The sequence below is a fragment of the Amblyraja radiata genome, chromosome 25 (genome assembly GCF_010909765.2).
Source record: "Amblyraja radiata isolate CabotCenter1 chromosome 25, sAmbRad1.1.pri, whole genome shotgun sequence".
In the NCBI taxonomy this organism is placed as follows: Eukaryota; Metazoa; Chordata; class Chondrichthyes; order Rajiformes; family Rajidae; genus Amblyraja; species Amblyraja radiata.
Window position 1 is genome coordinate 1,656,420 of NC_045980.1, and position 25,766 is coordinate 1,682,185.

Sequence of the window (25,766 nt, forward strand, 5' to 3'; positions counted from 1 at the left end):
AACACACTTGGGATGTGGAAGAGATTGGTAGGAAAACTCGGCAATTCTCCTGAACTATTCCTATAACAATAATCCCAGCCTCTTCAATCTTCCTTAATTGTTAACACTTACTAGCCCCCGCAACACCACAATGAATCTCCTCCACACCTCATCCAGTTCAATCATGTTTTCCAAAACATGGTGTCAGTGGGCATGGCCCTGAGTTGCATGAGAAAAGCAGTGTAGGCACGTGAGGTTATATTTGAGGCAATTAAAAGTCTGAGATCTCTGAGAGAATGATGTGTAGTGTTTGAATGCTGGCACCTGAAATGTCACTGTTTCAGGGAAAATAGTCTCTATAATTATTGGTTGTTCTCAGGTCAAACATTAACTATTTTTTAGTTCAGCGAAGTTGAAACTCATGACAAACACATTTTGCATGTGGACAACACATACCACCTTTGGGGGGAATTTTATGCCAGTCAAACCTGCTTCGGAGAATAACAAATAGACAATAGGTGCAGGAGTAGGCCATTCTGCCCTTCGAGCCAGCACCGCCATTCAATGTAATCATGGATGATCATCCCCAATCTCCTGCCTTCTCCCCATATCCCCTGACTCTGCTATTTTTAAGAGCCCTATCTAGTTCTCTCTTGAAAGCATCCAGAGAACATGCCTCCACTGCTCTCTGAGGCAGAGAATCTTACCTGAATATGAGTAGGTTCATTTCTTAACGTACCACCAACTCCAAAAATGAACACAATATTGCCATGAACATTAAGCTAATATTCAGCCTCATTTATTTTGTCAGATTTGTATGAATGAATTTCCAAGCCAAAAACTTGCTTTTATGGAACACCTTTCACAACTCAAGATTCTGCCTAGATTTGATGCACATTTCTATGTTTGCCATTTGCCCTACAGGCTTGACCAATTTGAACAGCATGATCAACTTAATTGAGAATTGGGCATTATGTATAAGAGTCAGCAAGTCATGAAGCTGTTTGCAGGACTTTGGTTAGGCCACTTTTGGAGTACCGTGTGTAGTTCTGGTCGCCCCATTACAGTGAGGTTGGGGAGGCTTTGGAGAAGGTGCAGGAGTTAACCAAAATGTTCTCTGGATTAAGGGGCCATTACTATAAGGAGAGGCTGGACAGACTTGAATTGTTTTCTTTAGGTAGACAGACAGAAACTTTTTTCCAAAGATAGAAATGTAAAGATCTAGAGGGCACAGCTTTAAGGTGTGAGGGGCAACCTTTAGATGTGCAGGGTAAGTTGTTTCCACATAGAGTGGTGTGCCGGGAATGCTCTGCCAGAGGTAGTGGTGGAGGCAGAAACGGCAATGACGTTTAAGAGGCACATTTAGACAGGCCCATGCGTATAAAGAGAATGGAGGGATGTGAATCACATGCAGACTGAGATTAGTTTAACTTGACATCATGTTTGGCATGGACATTGTGGGCCGAAGAGACTGTTCCTGTGTTCCTGAGACCAGTCTGAAGACCCGAAACATCACCTGTTCCTTTTCTCCAGAGATGCTGCCTGACCCGCTGAGTTACTCCAGGCTTTGTTTCTATCCTGTGCTGTACTGTTCTTCTAGGTCTCAGGGTAGGTTAACGCAGTGATTATCTATGAATAATACTTAGAAGCGATGCTCCCAATTGAACCACGGCTGATAATTCACAACTGAACATTTAGCTACGATATATACTGTCTGACGACAGGTCTCGACCCGAAACGTCACCTATTCCTTCGCTCCATAGATGCTGCTTCACCCGCTGAGTTTCTCCAGCATTTTTGTTTACCTAGCTACAATATATGCTCATTTCCATTTTCATTTTGACCTCAGCATTTAGGAATTAACATCAGCAAAATAAAAACATCAAGTTCTGATGTGAAGCCACAAGAAATCACCAGTAATGCTTTACTTGATAAAACTGTATTTTTCGCATGACATTTGTACATTTTTTATTACAAAACTGTATAGTACTAAAATTTAAAATCAGTTTTTGGTCAGAGAATATTTAATCTTTGTGTGCAATTATCATGTATTTACAAGGTCCCATGTTAGTGATTTCTCCAATGATTATTTCATAATGTCATACACTCTCCACATAAGACATGGCTTAAGATAAATATATTAGTAAATAAATATTCTGAGAACATATTTCCATAAATGAAATGTGCCGCTATACATATACAGAATATACACAGACAATTTCTAGCCTTTTTAACACGTTAGAAAAAACTGGTAATGACGGAGAGAACTCTTGACCATTTTACAATTCTTTACAAGAAATTTCAGACAAATCTTTTAAGTGCTACAAATATAAAATAGTGCCTTAAGTACCCAACGAGGCGGTCAGGCAGTGAAGGCATTATTGTGTACATAAAACTCAACTGTGGTGCCTTTCAATATGGATGATCAAAACATACACTGGTGTATTATCATTCAGCCCATTCCATGGCCTCCATGAGTGCTTGTTATAAGCTTGTCTGGTTCACTCCATGCAGCACAGTGAAAAACATTCAGTCAAAGCCATACAATGGCTGTTGCTTCCTTCCCACCCCCAACCAACCCCAATCCCCCCCCCCCCCCCCTCCACCCCTGCCCTTTCCCCAACTTGCTTCCCCCCCTCAAATAATTTCCCCCCCTTTTCTGCCTCTTCATGTTCCCCCTCTCTTGTTTTCTCCCCTTACATTTCATATTGCTGATTTACTAAGGCAACTGTAATCCTGAGCATGCAGAAGGCTCAAAAATCCCTTGGACAACAGATCAAAGTTTATTCCTGATGTTCCTTGACAACAGTAGCTTTGTTGCCTTGTAACAAAGGTCAGCAGGGTTTAAATAACAGCAGATCTTGATCTCACAAGACAAGCAGCATGAACTGAGAAGTTGGATCAGGGAAGTTGCATCAGATTTGGTGTTTTTCTCCATATTACCACTGATGTGGGTGTTTGTCAAAGCTAAAACAGTCGGTTAAGGACTGGGTTTGGAGTTTTATTCATTGCTTCCCGTATCTCCGTACTTATTTACACACATATATATATAAAATCAGATGTTCTGTTCAGTGCCAAAATCTTTCTCTAGCATCAGAGATGGTCCTGACCCTACAGAAATAAGAAAAAGAACATGATTAGCAAAGAGGAACAAACTCTCAATTACAACGGTAAGCTTCTAAAATTCAGGCATACAAATTAATTTTGTTTTTCATTGTTTGAATGCAATTGCTGTTATCCATTCTATGTTATAATCATGACGCTATCATTATTATTTGGTATACATTTGACAAGGGCCAAGTGACAAAAAGGTCAGATTCCCAGCAAAGCAAATTGTCAACTTTGCTGCTGTAACAATTGCCAATGGAGATCAAACACAAAGTACGGGCTGATCAATAGCTGGAACCAAATGTCTCACCACTGTTAACATTGGGAATTCAATGCATCCAGGCCGATGAGGATGGCTGCTCCAGATTTAACAAGGGCCCAGATGGAAAGAGTTTGTTTACATCAAAACGACACCACCATTGTGGGCCAGATATCAAATAATGATGAGACGGACCATAGGAAGGAGATCGAGAACCTCGTGTCCTGGTGTCGAGACAATGACCTTTCTCTCAATGACAGTAAGACAAAGGAGATAGTGATCGACTTCAAGAAGCGAAGTGGTACACATGCCCCAGTGTGCATTGACGGTGCTGGCGGAGAGATGGTTGAAAACTTCAAATTCTTAGGAGTCAATATCACCAACAACCTCTCCTGGACAACCCATATGGAATCATGGACAAAGAAAGCACACCAACACTTCTACTTCATTAGAAAGCTTAGGAAGTTCGGCATGTCCCCTACAACTCTCACCAACTTCTACAGATGCACCATAGAAAGCATTTTATCAGGATGCATCACACCTTAGTTTGGGAACAGCTCCACCCAAGACTGCAAGGAATTGGACGCAGCCCAGACCATCACACAAACCATCCTCCCTTCATTGACTCCATTTATACCTCACGTTGCCTCGGCAAGGCCAGCAGCATAATCAATGATGAGTCGCATCCTAGCCACCCCTGTTCTCCCCTCACCCACTCCCCTCATGGAGGTTTCTGGCTTTACCTTGCACTAGACGTTATTCCCTTATCATGTATCCATACACTGCAAATGGATCGATTGTAATCATGTATTGTCTCTCTGCTGAGTGGATAGCACGCAACAAAAGCTTTTCACTGTACCTCGGTCCACGTGACAATAAACTAAACTAACTAACAAAACTTTCTGCCCTGGAGGGAACTGACCGCACAGTCCACTCCAACTTAATCGCTTTGAATGAAGACAAAGAGACGATTGCTCAAGCACTGACGTAGGAAATGTGGTCAGCTGGCAACCCAGGGTTCAAATCACAGTTTCAAAATGAAACATAGATGGAGGCCATTTGGCCCATCAAGCTTTCTATAGCTTTCAGCAAGTGCGATCTTGTCCATCTTATCCCTGGTATATCTCAGGTAATGCTGAATCGTGGCGCCATTTTGCCAGCATCACAAGAGCACAAAGGATCAAACATAACAGTTCTGAACTTATTTGGATGAAATCAGTGTCGTCAGTCTGACACCCTGCTTTAGAGTCATAGAACCATAGGGAATGGAAACAGGCCTTTCTGCAAAACTTGCCATGTCGACCAATTAGACCCATCTACAACAGTCCCAACAGCGTTTGGCCCATATCTCTCTAAACCTTTCCTATCCATGTGCCTGTCCAAATGTATTTTAAATGTTATTACAGTGCTTGCCTCAACTATCCCCCCCCGGCAGTTCACTCCATATATTACCACCCTCTGTATGAAAAAGTTGTCTCTCAGGTTCCGGTTAAATCTTTCCATTCTCACCTTAAACCCATGTCCTCTGGTTCTTGATTCCCCTACTCTAGGTAAAATACTGTACATCTACTCTATCTATTCCCCTTGTGACCTTATACACCTCTTTAAGATCACCCCTCATCCTCCTGTGCACAAAGGAATAAAGTACGAGCCTGCACAACCTCTGCTTATAGCTCAGGACTTCAAGTCCGAGCATCATTGTAAATCTTCTCTGCACTCTTACCAGCTTAACAATATCTTTCCTGTAGCAGTTGTGATCAGTTGAACACAATACTCCAAATATGGCCTCTTCAACTGTAAAATAACACCTAACTTCTACACTCAACACTGATGAAGGCCATGTGCTGAAAACCTTCTTGACCACCTACCTGTGATGCCACCTTCAATGAACTATGTACCTGCACTCCTTCTGCTCTACAACACTCCCCAGAGCCCTGTCCCTCACTGTGAAGGTCCTGCCCTGGTTTGACTTCTCAAAATGCAACACCTCACACATCTCCAATAAACTGTTAACCATTCCTTAGCCCACTTGCCCAACTGATCAAGGTCCTGTTGTATTATTTGATAACCCTCTTCCCTATCTACAATCCCATCCACTTTATCTGGGTTCACCACTATAAGATGTAGGTTAGTACAGTACAGTTGTGGTCACCCAATTACAGGATTGATGTGGGGGCTTTAAAGAGGATTGGTGCAGAGGAGGTTAACCAGAATGCTGCCTGGATTAGAGAGTTTCAGCTACAAGGAGAGGTTGGATAGACTTGGATTGTTTTCTCTAAGAACGGTCTCGATCCGAAACGTCATCCACCACCCAAGTATCCTTATGCCAACCTGCCCTGCCCTTTGCTCTGACAGGAACATACATGCATTGAACTATTGTCATCACACGTTTAAAAGCATCCCACCTTGCCTGCAAACCACCTACTCCAATAAAATTGAGCAAGTTCCTGTTTTTGTTTTACCTAAGAGGGATGAGGGAATGAATGCAGTGTGCTCTGTTTCACAGAGACATGGCTCACACCCAGCTCCCCAGCTAGTTTCTCCATTCATAGCATGGACCAAGCTGAGACATCAGGGCAAGAGAGGCTGTGGTGTCTATGTCATGGTCAACTCTTGGTGGTGCTCAGATGTAGCAGTCCCGTCTATCTCCTACTGTCCACACCTGGAACTTCTGCCAGTGAAGTGCCATCCCTTCAACCTCCCGAGGGAATTCACCTACATCATCCTGACCGAGGTCTACATATCACCCCAGGCAGACGTCTGTCTGGTCTTGGAAGAGCTGCACGCTGTGGCCATCAACCACCAGACAGCATACCCCAACACCCTTCCTAACATAGCCGAAGATTTCAACAAGGCCCTCTTAAAGAAATAATTCCCAACATACCACTAGAACATGTTCTACAGCACCAGAGGGTCAAAGACCCTCGACCACTGCTATACCACCATCGAAGTTGCCTATTGCTCCATCTCTCACCCTCACTTTGGGAACTCCAACCTGGCTCTTCTCCTTCCTGCAGCAACTGAACAATGCAGTGATATTATACTATCGATTGAGTATTGTGCTTACAAACCTGTTATGCTGCTGCAAATACTAATTTAATTATTCCATTTTGGCACGTACAATAATAAAACACTTGACTCTTGACACCTTCATCTTGCCTCCTCCTCTCCTTCACCATTCTGAAGCAACTGTTCTTCTTATGCCTCTCTGGTTTGCTGGTACATCTCTATCATCCATCCCCCTCAGTGTATTTCAATCGGTGTTCACAATGTTGCTGTTCTACTTGGCGATTGGGTGAGTGCTTTGAAGATTCCTCTGTTCACTCCACAACGATGACCCTGAGCTTTCAGTCATCGATGACTATAATTCTCCTGTCCATTCCCAGCAAAACACCTCAAGCTTGAAGAAGAACCTGTATCCTCATCTGCGGTCTTTGCAAGTCTTGGTCATGGAGCCACATAGCACAAAAACAGATCTTTTGGCCCAACTCAGCCATGTTGACTATGATGGCCCATTTAAGCTGGCCCCATCTGCATGCGTTTGGCCCATATCCCTCTCAACCTTTCCTATCCATGTACCTATGGAATTGTCTTTTAAATGTTGTATTTGCCTCAACTACCCCCTCTGGCAGCACATTCTATATATCCACCAGGGGGGAATTCAACAGTTTGCTGTGTGGGTCAGAACCGGCCAGTCAACTACCTGTAATTCAGTTTTAATCACAGATGCTAGGTGAACTGTTGAGTGTTTCCAGCAATCCCTTTTGCCTGATATTTCCAGCAACTGTTCTTTCTGCAACTCATGGCTCCAGCTTTGTCTCCCCTTTATTAGCCCTGATTCATTCAATAACTGGACAACTGAAAGAATTGTGTCACCTCGTCTCCAACGTATCATGGATTGTCACCTTGTTCTCTCCACCCCCCCCCCCCCCCCCCCCCCCCCCCCCCCCTTCTTAACTTATTTTCTGATGAAGGATCTTTGACCAGAAACATCAACTCTATTTTCTCTCCTCAGATGCTGCCAGACATGCTCAGCATTTGCAGCTTGCCCTGTTCCTATTTTAAATTTCCAGCTACTACCCTGTTTGATTTTCATTCACTCAAAATATCTCAGTGAGATCAGCATCTTTAGGGAAGAGAGGGGAAATAAAATTGGAGAATCGACAAATGTAATCAAAAAGGTGGAATGGTTCTGCACAATAATATGAATGTGGATCAGCATGTCATATGTTATTTATTTGAAGTCTACTGCAGCACATTACTGTATTGCTGCTCTCTGCAGCTCCCTTCATCTTCACATTTTTTTCTTGATTTAAATTTTTAACAAATGCATATTTAAGTTTGACTGATTTTTTTTTCTTTCCAGACTGCTGAAGGGCAGTTGTAGCTCTGTTCCCAATTACAGCCTGCAATCTTCAAAAGCATACTGTACACTACATGCTAATGTCTCACAAATGTGCTAAGCACTGCCACGCATTACAGAGGCTCACCAGACTGATTCTGGGGGCACATCTGCCACTGGCATTTTGGATGTGACCAGGAGGTCACACAACACTTTCAGGTCAAGAGTCAAGATTGTCATATGCCCCCGATAGAACAATGACATTCTTACTTCAACAGATAGTAAAGTAAACAATATATGACATTCACGACAATATATTGGCTGTGGCAAATCATCATTCATCAACCAAAACTTCCTGGGAACTGCCAGCAACAACAGCCAATTGTAGTAATGGTGAAGCACTAAACATGGAGCACTAAATATGGGTAATTTTACTTGATCCTCAAAATTACTATGGTAATTTAACTAGTCTTGGCTGGATTACAACTACAGCACAGGAATTTGCTTAATGCAATACACCTTGGTTTTGGTTGATTATTATACAGGTTGAACACTCAATTTCCGGCACCCTCAGTTCCAGAGCCTTTCTGGATTAACCGTTTATCTGGACTAACAGAGGTCATGTGATAATGAAAGGACAAAACACAAACTGGTCTGCTAATAACTCCCCTCCTGTGTCTCCAAAGCACCACAGAGTGCCAGAAACTCAAATAAAATCAATATAAGATGTAAACTGAATGTGAACGGAATGACCTGCCGTCCCATCCCCGGCTCCCACCATCTTCCCGGCTGTTTAGAGCCCCAGTTTCCGACCCCACTCCCGACAAGCAAGGTGCTCCAGCGAGCTCTTCTTCACACATCAAAAGGACACAAAGTGCTGGTGTAATTCAGTGGGTCAGGGTCTCCGGAGAACACAGAGGGGTGATATCGAGACCCTCCCTCAGACTGATTCAGTCGGCTGAGTTCTCCAGCACTTTGTGTTTCAGTGTGCCCCCTCGGTCACCATGGGGCTCCCTCCCTGCTCACCTACTGTCGCTTCCAGGGTGGAGTATGTCGGCGACTCTGCGGGAGGGGGAGGAGGTGGTGATGATAGGGAGGAGGTGGTGAGGGGTGGAGGGGATTACTGTGCCTTCCGACCTTCGGGCCACCGGGGTGCGAGTGGTCATTGATTTTGTTGGCTGTTTCCCGAGACAGCGTGAAGTAGAGTTGCAGATAATATGGGTGAGAGGGGAAGGATAGTTTGCATGATAGACTGGGCTGCCTTCATTACTTTTTGTAATTTCTTGCAGTCTTGGCCAGAGCAAATGGCATACCAAGTTGCGATGCATTCATATAGGATGCATCTGTAGAAACTAAAAAGAGTCGTTGGAGAAATGCATAATTTTCTGAGGAAGTAGAAGTGATGGTGTGCTTTCTTGGTCATAACGTCCATACGATTGAATCAGGACAGATTGTTAGTGCTATTCATAGCTAAGAAGATGAAGCTCTCAACCATCTCCACCTCTGAACCATAGGCACGAAATGGGCATGTCGTCAGAGCTGCCAAGTTTTGTCAGAGCATTTCAATATTCTAGTACCTGAAAATCAGTATTTTGCTGAGGAAATCAGTATTTTTACGCGGTGCTATTTTGCTGATTTTTTAAAAAATATGCGGTCATACCCATGTAAGAGTACAAGAATGCATAACTTGTTTATTATGTATTTGTAATACAGTTTATTGTGTATTACATGTCATAGCTGCTTTCTTGCCTCTCTCTCTCTCTCTCTCTCTCTCTCTCTCTGCTGGCTGCAGCCATTGTCTGCGTCAGTAAGGGAAGCTGGTCGGTGATTGGTCGCAACGCCCCTCGGAGACTGCGTCTGATTGGCCGCAGAGTGACCCGCGCATTATGTGATTGGACACAATGCCCTTGGAGACAGCGGTTGATTGGACGGGAATTTTAAGGGAAGCTGGTCGGTGATTGGACGCAACCCCCTTAGAGACAGCAGTTGATTGGCCGCCAAATAATCGGGCACAAAAAATTGACAAACAGGAAAACAAAAAAATCGGAATTCCGATTAAATCGGATGAATATCATGCCTGATCTGCAGTTCTTTCCTATTGAAGAAGAACCCTGGCCCGAAACAACTCCTAATCCATTCCCTCCACAGATTCCGCCTAGCCCACTGAGTTCCACCAGCATTCTGTGTTTGTATTTAACTCTGAAATTGAAGTTAGACATAAAGCTGGAGTAACTCAGCGGGACAGGCAGCGACTCTGGAGAGAAGACCCTTCTTCAGACTGAACTGAACTCTCGTCGGTGAGAGTACTTGTGATTGTCTGAAGAAGGGTCTCGACCCGAAACGCCAACCACTCCCCAGAGCCGCTGCCCGTCCCGCTGAGCCATCCCAGCCCCCTGTGTCCACCTTGAACTCCAGAGCCAAACAAAAAACAGAGTGCTGGAAGAACTCAGCGGGCCAGGCGGCACCCGCAGAAGGAACGGACCAGGAGCCGCCACGGGCCAGGGCTCCCCCCCCCCCCCCAACAGGAATGAACCGCAGGTGCAGCCGTCCCCGCAAAACGCCAAATGATTCTGGGAATGCGAAGGCGAGAGGGTGAGAGAGAGGGAATGAGAGAGCGAGAGAGAGAGAGAGAGAGACGAGATGGGGAGTGGGAGAGAGAGCGCGCGGGAGAGAGACAGGGAGGTAGGGATAGACCGAAAGACAGAGAGACACAACGAGAGAGGGAGAGAGAGAGGGGAGAGAGGGAAGGAGAGAGAGAGGGGAGGGAGAGAGAGAGAGCGAGAAAGAACGACAGAGAGACCCCAAGCACCGCGGCAGACCAACGGCCATAAAAACAATCATCCAGATCTTGAAACCCAAAACACCAATAGATTTAATCTGTTGCAATCCCCAGAGGTACAGCATGACCCCCCACATCCCTGCATTTTCCAAGCAGCAGGATCCCAAGTCAGCCCCACCGGGCCACCACCCCTTGATGAGTGGCATGCCAACGAAACAGGAAGTCGGGCCCATCCCGGCCGCTCCCACCTGTCCGCTGCACCTCGTTACGTTGTTACAATTATCTATGGTCGATTTAGCGTTGTTAAATACGGACTTCTAAAAAAATCCGCATTTAACAACGCAGAACTGTACAACCGTATTCTTATCGCATTTCCGTACAAAATATGGAAAATCTTTGCAGCTCTGTGTAGTCCACCCCACTTCATGAAGTCAATACCCACCTGCTACATAACATTCCGTTTATCAAAATGTTCCACAGCCACTTGGTAGTTTCTGAGTAGCTGTCTGGTGTATTTAGATATTCACGAGTCATGTTGTCAATGAAGCACAAAGTAACTCGGTAAGCACGCACTGTAATGGGCCTGTCCCACTTAGGCCATTTTTTAGGCGACTGTTAAGTTGCCGGCAGTCGCCTGAAAAACACACACACACACACACACACACATCGCTTCTTTCACCAGCCCCTTACGCAGGCGGGGGACAGGGCAAGCGGGGGGAGCGCTGTCTGAGTGAAATTCACATGGTGCAAAGCCAAGGTCATAGAGCCACACACCGCGATGAACAGGAAGGTTGGCGCTGTAATTAAGACAGCTAAAGCAGAGTGTACGGAAAGTCCTTAAAAGGGGGGGGGGGGGGGGGACGTGAGGGAAGGGGAGAGGGGGATAGAGTGAAGACAGAAGGCAGAGATACACGGCTGTGAAGCATTACCGGTCAGTTATCCTTGGTTCTGAAAACTACTGCTTACGTTTTTTTTCCCAATGAGCAAATGAAATTCACTGGTCAACACTGGCTACAACCTACGAGAACCTTTGACCTCCTGGTGACCCACTAGGACCTCCTGGCGCCCCACCTACGGCACGAGAATTCTCGCTACTCTCCATGGCGGCTTCATTCTGGTCTTCGCATTGAAAAATTTGCGGCGACCATAATGAGGCTGCTACTAGTTCCCAGAATGCGGGAACTCCTCACGACCATGAAGGTGACTCCCCGGCAACCACCCGCAAACATGTGGCGACTGCATAGTCTCCTGCAGCTGCCTAAAAAGTCGTCCTAAGTGGGACAGGCCCATAAGGCTAATCATAGCTTTCTAAATATTTTATTTCACGTGTCAACCTGTGGCTCTGCTCATCAATAAATAAACTAAACACAAGCTTCAAATTTGCACAACAATAAGTGTTCTAAGGGTGCATGTTATGTAAAACAGCTTTAGACAGGTGTGTCTATCTGGTGAGTATTGATGCCAGGGAGGTTCTTGTTTTAAACAAGGGTTGGTTCTCTCTATTTGGGGAGAGCACAGCCCCAAATCAAATGGTAGAGGCAATGGGTACAGGTTACAGGTTCACCTCCTGAATGCTCCATTGGAAGTAAAGCATCTTCAGTTGTTGAATGAAACAGATGAAGATCAGAGAAAAATTGTTAATTAGTTGTGTTCAAATCTTACGCAGTCCCTCAGGATGGTGGATCACCGACTCCTGTTTCTATTCTGTGTGCTGCAAGAGGACCAGGGAGGTCAAGGTTGGAAGGGCAGAGTTTTCCACAGGTGGGGCTTGCGAAGTTGCCTAAAAAGTTGCCTAAGTGGGACAGGCCCATAAGGATTTCATTGTTCTGTGTAGTCATAGATACAGCATGGAAACAGGCCGTTCGGCCCAACTTGCCCACACTGTCCCACATGTCCCAGCTACACCAGTCCCAACTGCCTACGTTTGGCCCATCTCCCTCCAAACCTGTCCTAGGCATGTACCTGTCTAAGGTAGACAAAAGTGCTGGAGAAACTCAGCGGATGCAGCAACATCTATGGAGATAATCAAAGGGCTTGCCGTAATATTCCAATCTTTCCCAGATGCTGGGGATGTTCCAGCTGACTGGGAAGTGGAAAATGTATGGCATGGATTCAAGAAGAACGGCAAGGACACTGCTGATAACACGTGTCAGCTTCATACTGATGATGGACAAGGGCCAATTAAGGAAAGGCTGCACGCGCTGCAGTTCACTCAAACAAACCTTTTGATATATTAGCAGGAGAACAAATTGATGAAGGAGAAGCAATCTATGTGGGTTTTAAGTATAGAAGCTGGGATGTAATGTTAAAATTGTACAAGGCATTGGTGAGACCAATTCTGGAGTATGGGGTACAATTTTGGTCGCCCAATTATAGGGAGGATGTCAACAAAATAGAGAGAGTACAGAGGAGATTTACTAGAATGTTGCCTGGGTTTCAGCAACTAAGTTACAGAGATAGGTTGAATAAGTTAGGTCTTTATTCTCTGGAGCGCAGAAGGTTAAGGGGGGACTTGATAGAGGTCTTTAAAATGATGAGAGGGATAGACAGAGTTGATGTGATCAAGCTTTTCCCTTTGAGAATAGGGAAGATTCAAACAAGAGGACATGACTTCAGAATTAAGGGACAGAAGTTTAGGGGTAACATGAGGGGGATCTTCTTTACTCAGAGAGTGGTAGCGGTGTGGAATGAGCTTCCAGTGGAAGTGGTGGCGGCAGGTTCGTTGGTATCATTTAAAAATAAATTGGATAGGCATATGGATGAGAAGGGAATGGAGGGTTATGGTATGAGTGCAGGCAGGTGGGACTAAGGGAAAAAAGTTGTTCGGCACGGACTTGTAGGGCCGAGATGGCCTGTTTCCGTGCTGTAATTGTTATATGGTTATATATGGTTAAGAAAGTGTTTGACTAAGTCCCAAGCAAAAGGCTGGTTAACAAAAGTGGTGTACGAGTTTGGATTTGTAATCCAAGTATATATCAGCTGGGATAACAAATAAACCCAAGGATATAAAAGAAAAGAAGACACAGCATGAAGTTGGGATAAATAGTAACATTTAAAAAAGCATAACAATTTGAAGATTTACCAGCAATACCAAACTTGGGATGGGACAAACAGCGAGGTTAATACCAATCAGCTGCAGTAGGCTTAGAGTGGGCAAGCAAGTGACAGATGGAATTTAATACCTGAAAAATTCAAGGTGGTTTACTTTTAAGAAAGGGATGAGAAGAAAGGGTAGTAACAACTAGTTTAATATAGAGGAAGATTCATGGAAGGAAGCAGAAGGCGATGGTGGAAGTATTTTGGACTGGAGGCCTGTGATTAGTAGAGTGCCTCAGGGATCACTACTGGGCCCATTGCTGTTGGTGGCTTAAATCAATGATTGTGGTAAGAATATAGATGTAATGATTAGTAAGTTTGCAGATGACACTAAGGCGAGTGATATCACCGAGAGCGAAGATGGTTATCAAAAATTACAGCCGGACTCAGTCTGGGCGTGGGCTGAGGAAAGGTTAATAGAGTTTAATGCAGATAAGTGCAAGGTGTTGCATTTTGGGAAGTCTTACCAGGCAGGACCTTCATAGTGAATGGCAGGTTATAGAGGAGAGGGATCTGGGAGTGCAGTACATAACTCCTTGAAAGTGACATCACAGGTCAAAAAGGCTTTTGGTACATCGGCCTTCATCAGTCAGGATATTGAGTGTAAACGTTGGGATGTTATTGTTCATTTGTACAAGAAAGTGAGGCCACATTTGGAATATTGTGTTCAGTATTGGTCACCCTTGTATAGGAAGGATGTTGTTAAGCTGCAACGGGTGCGGAGAAGATTTACAAGAATGTTGCCAGGACTTGAAGGCCCGAGCTTCGTCGCCACGGTGACGCATATTAATATGCAGGGAATGTCGGGAGACGTGCTCGATACATGATACATCATGTTCTGCAGATTGTGAGCTGAAGGGCCTGTCCTTGTGCTGTGCCGTTCAATACTCTATATTCTATATTTGGAGTAGCAGAATCAGCAACTGGAGGACATAGGTTTACTTTGAGTGGGGAGAGATTTAATAGGAACCCGAGGATAGGAACTTTCTCACTCGGAGGGTGGTGGGTATATGGAACGAGCTGCCAGATGAGGCAGTTGAAGCAGGTACTATAACGATATTTAAAAGACATTTGGACAAGGACATGGCTAAGAAAAGTTTAGAGGGATAGTGGTAAAAAACATGATCAGGTGGTACTAGTATCGGTGGGGCATCTTGCTGGCATGGGCAAGTTGGGCCGAAGGGTCCATTTCCATGCTGTATAGCTCTAAAAAATCACTGAACTGTACGATGGATTAACCTATCAGAAAAAAACCTGTACTTCTCTATAACTTAACATCCAATCTTCACCATTTTGCTTTTAAGATTTTCAATGGAAACTATTATTGGCTCATCATAACCACTGCAGCCAGAAACCCTGTCTCATTATCTCTATCCCCTCCACTCCTTATCCATTTGGTCACCACTTTGGTGATTCTTTCCACCATCTCTTCCGAGGAATACACTATCAATATCTCTTTTTTTCTCAATCGGCCTTTTCAACATTTTTCCACATTTCCTGCACTCTTTGGCCCTTCGAAACATTTTAATATGCATTCACAGGCCATTCAAATGACCAATTTATGTGCAGCTTATAAAAATGCTCTCTGTTGACCTCCAATTGTTTTCATAGAAACATAGAAAATAGGTGCAGGAGGAGGCCATTCGGCCCTTCGAGCCAGCACCACCATTCATTGTGATCGTGGCTGATCGTCCCCAATCAATAACCCTTATGCTCCTGTCCCACTTAGAAACCTGAACGGAAACCTCTGGAGACTTTGCGCCCCACCCAAGGATTCCGTGCGGTTCCCGGAGGTTGCAGGTAGTGGAAGCAGGTAGGGAGACTGACAAGAATCTCCGGGAACCGCACGGAAACCTTGGGTCTCCAGAGGTTTCCGTTCAGGTTTCCCAAGTGTGACAGGGGCATAATTTTCGATTTAGCTGTTAGGATCGCAGCTCTTGACAGTCTTCCTGAGAACAAATCCTAAATGTATTCAGGGAAAGCAATGATCCAGGCAAAGTGGGCCACAGGTCTTGTGCTCAAATCAATTCAGTCTAGTTATCTGTAGACTGGCCTCATGGATGTTGACACTTTCTGACACTTTCTCATCTGGTCCATCAGTAACTGCATCACCACACCATTTAATGAAATCTTCACACTCCCAGGAAAACTTTATGGATAATACATACTATGTCACCAGTATCCTTCACACCCAGATAAAAGCAAGGAAAATGTCAAAAAAACAAATCAGTAAAGGAGCACAATGAGTTGGAACCTCTACACTAAGTAAAACAATAAGAGATATTGGTTCATTCTATAATGTGCTTTTAATTTAATATGCTGTAGTGTTGGTGCAAACCAACCACACCCTGCTACAGTAAGCACCCTGCAGTTGTTATTGTAGTGTATGCGTCAGTCTATGACAATTCACACTCTTTGGCTCTCATGCTTGCTTTCCAATTTCACCAGGTTGTAAATCTGACATTGAATGATTTGAAAGTTCATTGAGAGCACACTGAAGACTTGTCTTACACCAAAAACATGTCTAGACAGCAGTAAGTTAAATGCACAGTACTTTGGAGATTTCAGGATGACAGCTTTGTGAGGACTTACAGAAATAAACCGGTGCTGGTGCCTTAAGAGATAATCAATATATTCTCAATTAATTCCATGTATTCGTTGACTGTTTGAAGCTGCCCTGGGCCAAAGGCATTCTTCCAAAGTGCTGCAGTGCCAGTGGATTACTTTTGAAATGAAATAGAGCCAGCTGTACTTTTTGAGAAGGCTCCGCTCCTTCAACGTCTGCGGCACGTCTATCAATCAGTGTTAGCCAATGCCATCTTCTTCGCTGTCATGTGCTGGGGCAGCAGGGTGAAGGCTGCGGACGGCAACAGGATTAACAAGCTCATCAGGATGGCTGGCTCCATCCTGGGGGCGGAGTTGGACTATGGGAGGTGGTCTTGGAGGGGAGGATGGTCCTCTCTTTCAAGAGAGAGCTAGATAGGGCTCTTAAAGATAGCGGAGTCAGGGGATATGGGGAGAAGGCAGGAACGGGGTACTGATTGGGGATGATCAGCCATGATCACATTGAATGGCGGTGCTGGCTCAAAGGGCCGAATGACCTACTCCTGCACCTATTGTCTATAAACTGTGGAGCATCAAGAACAATACAGCTACAGACTGGTTCCACCAAGATGCAATACAGAACGCCACAGGAGATCCTTCTTCCCTGTGTCTATCAAACTGTACAACTCCTCCCCTTCTGTCCCTCTTGTGCCCCCCCAACCCATATCTTCGCACATCCCCAATCCTTTCCGCTCGTCACATTATTTTAATGTTTCATGTTTTATGACTGTTGGCAGGTCAATTTCCCTCCTGGGATAAATAAAGTTCTATCGTATTGTATCGTAATCACTTATTGTAAAAAAACAAATGTTGCTTCTTGGTGTATAATCGTCAAACAGCCGTACTAAACATAAAATCGTCCAAACGCTGCACATGCCTCAATCGTGGCTATTTCAGTAGCTGGCGGGTAGGATGGGTGAAGGATGCTGGGGAAGTGATATCCACCAAAACACTTTTGTGCTTCTATTCAGGACTCAAGATCTCTACTGTATGCATTACTCAAATACCACACTCTTAAAATTGACGGAATGCGATTGCATGATGGTCTGCATTGACTTGATGGGACAAATGGCACCACCCTACATCATAAGGAAATGGATAACTGGAAAAGCACAGGAGTGTTTCGGTAGATATCGCTTCCCCTGCTCCTAAAGTCAGTTACTTGCAGGAACAGCCTGGTCCATGAGGCTGGATACTGAGCTATGAGCCTGCACTCCACAAGGTCTCTGCTGACAAACACATTGCTGAAGCTATTTCTTAAATGCAACTGTTTTGAGCATCTTATTTTTCACTTGTTTCAGCATCTTTTCTGTTTTTGATCTGACCAGGCTTGAGTGGCAGACGGAGAAAGCATGTGGAGAGGAACCTTGAATGTCTTCACATTTGGTTGCTTGGGCCTCCCAACCCTTCATTGACCAGTCTATACAAGTTCTCTCCAGGCGACAATTGGCCAAGCACACACAGGGCCGAGCATTTAGCAGACCAGTGGGATGGATTAGCCAGCTGCTGCGGGGCTGCAGGCATCTTCTGCCTTATGGGATCTGTTCACTGCTGCATTTAGACTTGCGAACTGTCAGGATTAGAAACAGCTCACAAGACTAGGATCCTGCTAGAACTGGGTAGGACCTTGCTGCTCTGCTCATAAGTTCCACCACTCCAGAAAATCAAGGAGTAAATGGGCAGCACAGTGGCGCAGCAGTAGAGTTACGGCCTTACAGCGGGTTCGATCCTGACTATGGGTGCGTCTGTACGGAGTTTGTACGTTCTCCCCATGACCTGTGTGTGTTTTCACCGAGACCTTCAGTTTCCTTCCACACTCCAAAGAAGACCAGGTTTAAACTGTAGGTTAATTGGCTTGGTAAAAAAAATAATTGTCCCTAGTGTGTGTAGGATAGTATCAGTTTTACTTTTAGAGAAACAGCACGGAAACAGGCCCTTCGGCCCACCGAGTCCGCACTGACCAATAACCTACGGTTTCCTCCCACACTCCAAAGACATACAGGTTTGTAGGTTAATTGGCTTGGTATAAATGTAAATTGTCCCTAGGATAGTATTAGTCAATTTTTTTTGTTTTCCCTACACACACTAGGGACAATTGGGGGAGTCCAGAACCAGGGGCCACAGTTTAAGAATAAGGAGTAAGCCATTTAGAACGGAGACGTGGAAACACTTTTTCTCACAGAGAGTTGTGCGTCTGTGGAATTCTCTGCCTCAGAGGGCGGTGGAGGCCGGTTCTCTGGATGCTTTCAAGAGAGAGCTAGATAGGGCTCTTAAAGATAGCGGAGCCAGGGCATATGGGGAGAAGGCAGGAATGGGGTACTGATTGGGAATGATCAGCCATGATCACATTGAATGACGGTGCTGGCTCGAAGGGCCGAATGGCCTTCTCCTGCACCTATTATCTATTGTCACTAAGAACGTTTTACACTTATACCAAGCCAATTAACTGACAAACCTGTACGCTTTTGGGAGGAAACCAAGGATCGCTGGTCAGTGTGAACTTGGTGGCCCGAAGATCCTTTTTCTGCGCTGTATCTCTAAACAAAACTAAACTAAAAATCCTCATCCTGCATTGGCCTTTACACAGACTACATCAGTGCTTTGGATGCAGTGAGAGTTAAAAGTACTCGGAATAGTCACATCTCCGTTCTAGTAGATCAGTCTGACAATGATTGATGTCTGGCCTTCAGAAAATAAAAACAATCTTCCTCCCCCACAATATCTTATCATTTTACAAGAAAATATCATGTCAACATTATCTTCACAAAATAATGACCATGTAGTTAAGTAGTGTAGGAGGATAAGAGAGGTCAGTGACAGGGAAATGAAGATAGGATTGTGAGCAGAATGCGGATTGTGATACAAGGCTCGCTTCCTCTAATGCATCACCACCCAAGCTTTAAGGACATTCACATTGCTATTGCCCATCCTTTTTGTAGTTTGATCTGTCAGTGAGCCTGCATTCGTGCAATTTAACATGACAAGTACATGGATAAGATATGTTTAGCGGGATATGGGCCAAACGCAAGAAGGCAGGGCTACTGTAGATGAGGTATCTTGGTCGGAATGGACAAGTTTAGTCGAAGGGCCTGTTTTTGTGTTGCACGACACGATGACTCCATAATATATAAAGATAGAACATTATTTGATGGGTCTAACGCAAGTTAGTTTATCCGTAGGAGAATCTTCAAAAGCAGTTGCTGTGGTGAAACGTTTATATTTCATTGTTGCTTGGCCTGGAGTGCTGCACTGAAAGGATCATTTGAAGACATGTGTGCTTAAGGGGGGTCCATTTGGCCCATTGTGTCGTATTATCTTTAAGAAAGCTCACAGGCTCAGCCCATCCCCTTCCCCCACAAACTGCCTTACTGAATGGTTCCGGGAAAGCTGCTGTCTCTGCCTCCCTATCCAATAGTCTAATAATGCCCTTATCACGCCTTATGAGTATAGAAGTTGGGATGTAATGTTAAAATTGTACATGGCATTGGTGAGACCAAATCTGGTGTATGGTGTACAATTTTGGTCGCCCAATTATAGGAAGGATGTCAACAAAATAGAGAGAGTACAGAGGAGATTTACTAGAATGTTGCTTGGGTTTCAACAACTAAGTTACAGAGAAAGGTTGAATAAGTTAGGTCTTTATTCTCTGGAGTGCAGAAGGTTAAGGGGGGACTTGATAGAGGTCTTTAAAATGATGAGAGGGATAGACAGAGTTGATGTGGATCAGCTTTTCCCTTTGAGAATAGGGAAGATTCAAACAAGAGGACATGACTTCAGAATTAAGGGACAGAAGTTTAGGGGTAACATGAGGGGGAACTTCTTTACTCAGAGAGTGGTAGCGGTGTGGAATGAGCTTCAAGTGGAAGTGGTGGAGGCAGGTTCGTTGGTATCATTTAAAAATAAATTGGATAGGCATATGGATGAGAAGGGAATGGAGGGTTATGGTATGAGTGCAGGCAGGTGGGACTAAGGGAAAAAAGTTGTTCGGCACGGACTTGTAGGGCCGAGATGGCCTGTTTCCGTGCTGTAATTGTTATATGGTTATATATGGTTATGTGAAGAACAACTTCCTGGCTTCAGCGGGAAAAACTGGCCTCTCCCCACTTTGACCGTATGCTTCCTGCTGTCACGATGCACACACACACAATGACGAGTCCCCTCCAGTTTCCTCCCACGCCTCACAAATATGTTGGTGGATAAACTGACTGCAGTCAATTGAGGCAGTGTCAGTGGGTGGCAGGACAATCAGTGGTGATAATGGGCGTGTGAGGGAGAATGGGTTATTGGGAATAAGTGGCGGCAATGGGACTTATGGCAATCAGTTAACTTAAGCCCCAGTCCCACGATGCGAGTTCACCCAAGAGCTCTCCCGAGCTTAAAAAAAAAATTGTGGTACTTCATCACGAGTATTTTATTACTCTTGGAAATTTTTCACACTGTTGAAAAAACTTCACGAGTTACTGGGAAGGGAAGGGGAAGGAGGGAGAAAGCAAGGACTACCTGAAATTGGAGAAGTCAATGTTCATACCACTACCCCAGTACTACCCTACCCTAACGAAATATGAGGTGCTGCTCCTCCAATTTGCAGTGGGACTTACTATGGCCATGGAGGAGGCCCAGGAAAAGAAAGGTCGGATTCGGAATGGGAGGAGGAGTTGAAGTGCTGAGCCACCGGGAGATCAGGTTGGTTATTGTGAACTGAGCAGAGGTGTTGCGCAAAACGATCGCCAAGTCTACGCTTGGTCTCGCCGATGCAGAGCAGTTGACACCTGGAATAGCTGATGCAATAGATGAGGTTGGGGGAGGTGCAGGTGAACCTCTGCCTCACCTGGAAAGACTGCTTGGGTCCTTGGATGGAGTCGAGGGTGGTGGTAAAGCGACAAGTGTAGCATTTCCTGCGGTTGCAAGGGAAAGTACCAGAGGAGGGGGTGGTTTGAGTGAGAAGAGACGAATTGATCAGGGAAATCCCTGGTCAGTTCGTCCCTTCTCCCGATGGCTCAGCACTTCAACTCCCCCTCCCATTCCAAATCTGACCTTTCTGTCCTGGGCCTCCTCCATGGCCAGAGTGAGTCCCACTGCAAATTGGAGGAGCAGCACCTCATATTTCGCTTGGGCAGTTTACACCCCAGCGGTTTGAGCATTGACCTCTCCAATTTCAGGTAGTCCTTGCTTTCTCCCTCCTTCCCCTTCCCAGCTCTCCCACAGCCTACTGTCTCCACCTCTTCCTTTCTTCTTCCTGCCCCTCCCCTCCCCCCACATCAGTCTGAAGAAGGGTCTCGACCCGAAACGTCACCCATTCCTTCGCTCCATAGTTGCTGCCTCACCCGCTGAGTTTCTCCAGCATTTTTGTCTACATTCCCTTGTGATGTATCTGTACACTGTAAATGGCTCGATTGTAATCATGCATTGTCTTGCTGCTGACTGCCTAGCAAGCAACAAAAGCTTTTCACTGTACACGTGACAATAAACTAAACTAAACTAAACTTCTTGCTCACCGGGTCTGGCTCCCAGAACCAGCTTCTCGCAACTCGCATTCTGTTTGTTTTAACACAGAACAACAGTTTCTTCGGAGAAAGAAAACTTCCAACCGATTAAAAAAATTCTGAATTAATTAAGCCAAATTTAATGTATTAAAACATTTTTTTTTGCAGACAAGTATGAAGATTTTATTTTAGAAGTGAATGGGTGGGGCATGGAACACACTGCCAGGGGCAGTAGTACTGGCAGCATTCAAAGGGATCTGAAAGAAAATGGTCCATTGTCAGAGAGAGAGAGTGGGAGAGTGGGACTCGTTGGACTGTCCTTGCATAGAGCTAGTACAACATCAACAGGCCAGATGGCCTGCATCAACTGTGTTGAACCTTTTAATTATTTTATGGAAATGTGCAATAATAGCAATTGAGATTTTAATGGTACACTTGATTTTTAAAAGCATTGATTATTTTAACCTGCTCTGTAGGATCCAAACTCTAAGCACCTACCTTTTCACTATAGTCCTGAACCTTCAGTTAACAAAAACCTATCAAACTTAATGCTAAAATTAATGCTCTTGGGGCATTCAAAGACTGTTGATAACTTTGGTAGGTGGTAAAATGGAGGTGTGGCTTAATCTTCAGCCAGGACATTTGTATTAGGGGCCAAATGTTTTTAACAGGAGAGCCCTGGTCATCTGCAGGTCCATTCTCAGGAACCAAGCTGGGAGCAGTAGGAATCACTGTAGGAATCGCTGGCGAGTGTCGGGGCAGCACAAAGAACCAGAGGTCGAATCATTGGGATTTCCAAATAGCGGGAGAGAGAATTATCCAAGTTTTACAGCCATGCTTCCCAAATCAGGACACCCACCTCCCAACCCATCGCGCACAGTGCGGCAACTTACCCGCCGAGCTACTCCTCACGGTGGGCTCATGGGGCCTGGAGCAAATGTTGTGTGAGGCCGCCTCCGGCAGGGCAAGGGGGTGGAGAGGCGTTGGAGCAGTGCACGGTTCCCTGCGCTGCTGCCCCGCCGTGTCCTGGGGCCGGCACAGCCGTGAGGCCTCGGAGGGCTCAGCTGCTGCCAGCAGGTCAGTCTCAGTGTCCTCAGGGATGATGGCGATACGCTGGCCCCGCTCACAGCCACCGGAGGAGGAGGTGTGGGGGCTGCAGGGTGGGGTCTCATCAGCCTGGGTGTACTGCACGGTGACAGCACAGTCCTCGGCCATGCTGCCTGCTTGTCTCTCCAGGTAGCGGCAGCAGGCCTGGCCCTGGCCCAGCTCGGCCCAGCACGGCCTGCTGCCGGCAACACTGTACAGAGCCTGCGAGGCAGTCCTGGGCTCGGCCCTCCTGCGACAGGCCACACTGGGCAGCGGGAAACGCCGCCCTTCCTGCCCGCTCTCTGCCACTTTGCAGTCCAGGGCATGAATCTCCAAGCAGCGGGCACAGGCCTGTTCAGAGGGCCCGCTCCGGTCCTCCGCCTGGTGTCCAGACCCCCCCGGCCTGCCCTCGGCGCTGGAGCTGGCTTCCCGGTACTCCAGCGAGGAGCTGCTGCTGTAGTTCATGTCCATGCTGCAGTTGGAGAGCTGGTCGGCGGGCGACACTGCTGGCCCTGCCTCACCCTCGGCACAGGGGCCGCAGTGTTTGGGCGGCTCCTCCTCCTCCTCCTCCTCCTCCTCCCCGGGCGGGCCCTCTACCAGCAGGGCCCCCGCCCGGCACGGGCTGCGGCTGCGGTACACGTACGGGTCATAGTCACTGCTCAGCGAGCTGCGGAAGGTGGAGCAGCTCCCATACACGCCTTGGTTGCTGAGCTCGGTACAGTCCAGCATGGAGTCACTGGAGGAGCAGTGGCACTGGGCCGAGCTGGAGCTGCTGCTGCTGCTGTCACTGCCAGGGCAGTCGGCTAGGTAGCCGCTGTACACCGAACGGTGGCCATGGTAGCAGCTGAAGCTGGAGCTGCTCCCTCCGTCCAGGTGGGATGATGGCGGGATGTGGAGAACGGTGGGATACAACATACTGCCCCCCGCCTGAAAGGCCTGCGAGGGTCCCTTGTGGCTGATGAGCCCCACCTGGGACTCTGCCTGTGGGTAGCTCAGTCCTTGGATGAAGTAATGTTGATACATGGTTTCGTACTGGGAAAAGCAGGGCGCCCGCGTGTAATTTCGCCCGTTGAACTTGGGCCTCCGGAAGGCGTGAGACTGGGGAAAGGCGCGGTGCTCCAGACTGCAGTGATGGTCCATGTGTACGGGGGGGAAGCTATGGACGTAAGCCCCTGCCTGGGGCGGGAAGAGCCCCTGCTCGCTGTGTTGCTCCACTGTCAGCACGGTTACTGCATTCCCATGCGGGTCCATACTGGTCCTGGTGGGGTAGGTGGTCAGCTGGCTGGTGCGGTGGACACGGCCTGGGTAGTGGACAGGCAGCACCACACGCTGCCGTCCTCGACCCTGACCCTCTGCCTCCATGCACACTGGCCCACCACTCTCCTTCTTCCGTTCTGTGAAGAGAAACAATCGTTAGGCTGGGTTTTATACAACACAATAGACAATAGGTGCAGGAGTAGGCCATTTGGCCCTTCGAGCCAGCACCGCCATTCAATGTGATCATGGCTGATCATCCCCAATCAGTACCCCGTTCCTGCCTTCTCCCCATATCCCCTGACCGCTATTTTTAACAGCCCTATCTAGCTCTCTCTTGAAAGCATCCAGAGAACCTGCCTCCACCACCCTCTGAGGCAGAGAATTCCACAGACTCACCATTCTCTGTGAGAAAAAGTGTTTCCTCGTCTCTGTTCTAAATGGCTTACTCCTTATTCTTAAACTGTGGCCCCTGGTTCTGGACTCCCCCAACATCGGGAACATGCTTCCTGCCTCTAGCGTGTCCAAACCATTAACAATCTTATATGTTTCAATGAGATCCCCTTCTATCCTAAACTCCAGAGTGTACAAGCCCAGCCGCTCCATTCTCTCATCATATGACAGTCCCGCCATCCCAGGAATTAACCTTGTAAACCTACGCTGCACTCCCTCGGTTCTGATGGATCCTTAGCTAATCTTCAGCAAATCAGCACCATTCTTTCATGAGTTGCACCTGCCATTTGTGTAAAGGCCTTGGGTTCCTTGACCCTGCACCAAGCAGGAATTTATTTGTGATCTCAGAGTTGCAGGCAAGGCCAGAATCTATCAGCCATCCCCAATTGTTGAGAAGTCAGTGAGGTGCTGTCGTCCTTCTGGTGGACAAGGCTCACCCACAATGTGCTGTTGGCAAGGGGGTTGAAGATATAGATGCAGCTATGATACCTCCACCTACTTACAAATGAGGGTGGTGGCCAACTTGAAAAGGAACATGAAGGATTCTGCTTATGTTTAAAGATTGATGATTGGGGGGGGGGGGGGGGGGGACTGTCTCATTGGGATTCATAACAATTAGCAAGAGACAGTAGGTGCAGGAGTAGGCCATTTGGCCCTTCGAGCCAGCACCGCCATTCATTGTGATCATGGCTGATCATCCACAATCAGTTCCTGCCTTTTCCCCATATCCCTTGACTCCGCTATCTTTAAGAGGTCTCTCTGGAAAGCATCCAGAGAATTGCCTTCTGTGGCAGAAAATTACTGAGGCAGAGAATTCCACAAATTCACTGGGTGAAAGAGTTTTGGGTGAAAAATAACTGTAAGAATATTTTCACTGTGATGCTGTTATATAGTGATTTCACAGTGATTGATATAAGTCTGAAGAAGGGCCTCGATCTGAAGCGTCACACAGTTGTTATCTCCAGAGATGTTGCCTGTCCCGCTGAGTTACTCCAGAATTTTGTGTCTAACTTCGATGATGTTATGCTGACATGCACAAATATCACACCTCTGCTCCTTCCTGCTGATGTTTGTTGGATCAGACCCCGTCATATTTGCAGTGTTTTGTAAACGATCCCATGGTATAATTCAAAGAGGAATTGCTCCTGGTGCCCTGGCCAAGATCACTAAAACAAATGATTCACCCCACTTTGTCCTATTGTGTTGGCAGGAGCCTGCAGTGAGATGATTAACTTCCCCATTCCCTATGTGGCAACAATGGAAAAACAAACTAAACAAGTTGTCAAATGTGCTGCAAGCTTGCTATCGATGTGCAGCACCACG

General features: G+C 46.3%; 1 protein-coding gene across 3 annotated transcripts in view; it reads right to left on the minus strand.

Moving 5' to 3' along the window:
* Positions 1–2,978: 2,978 nt before the first annotated feature.
* Positions 2,979–25,766, minus strand: part of znrf3 (zinc and ring finger 3) — a 315,203-nt gene continuing 292,415 nt past the window's right edge. For all 3 annotated transcript variants that reach the window (XM_033043094.1, XM_033043093.1, XM_033043092.1), the window contains 2 exons: positions 22,544–24,130; positions 2,979–3,090 (listed from right to left, as the gene is read on the minus strand). In XM_033043094.1, coding sequence (XP_032898985.1) covers positions 3,035–3,090; positions 22,544–24,130 — 1,643 coding nt within the window. In that variant the 3' untranslated portion in view covers positions 2,979–3,034. The remainder of the gene's footprint in view (positions 3,091–22,543; positions 24,131–25,766) is intronic.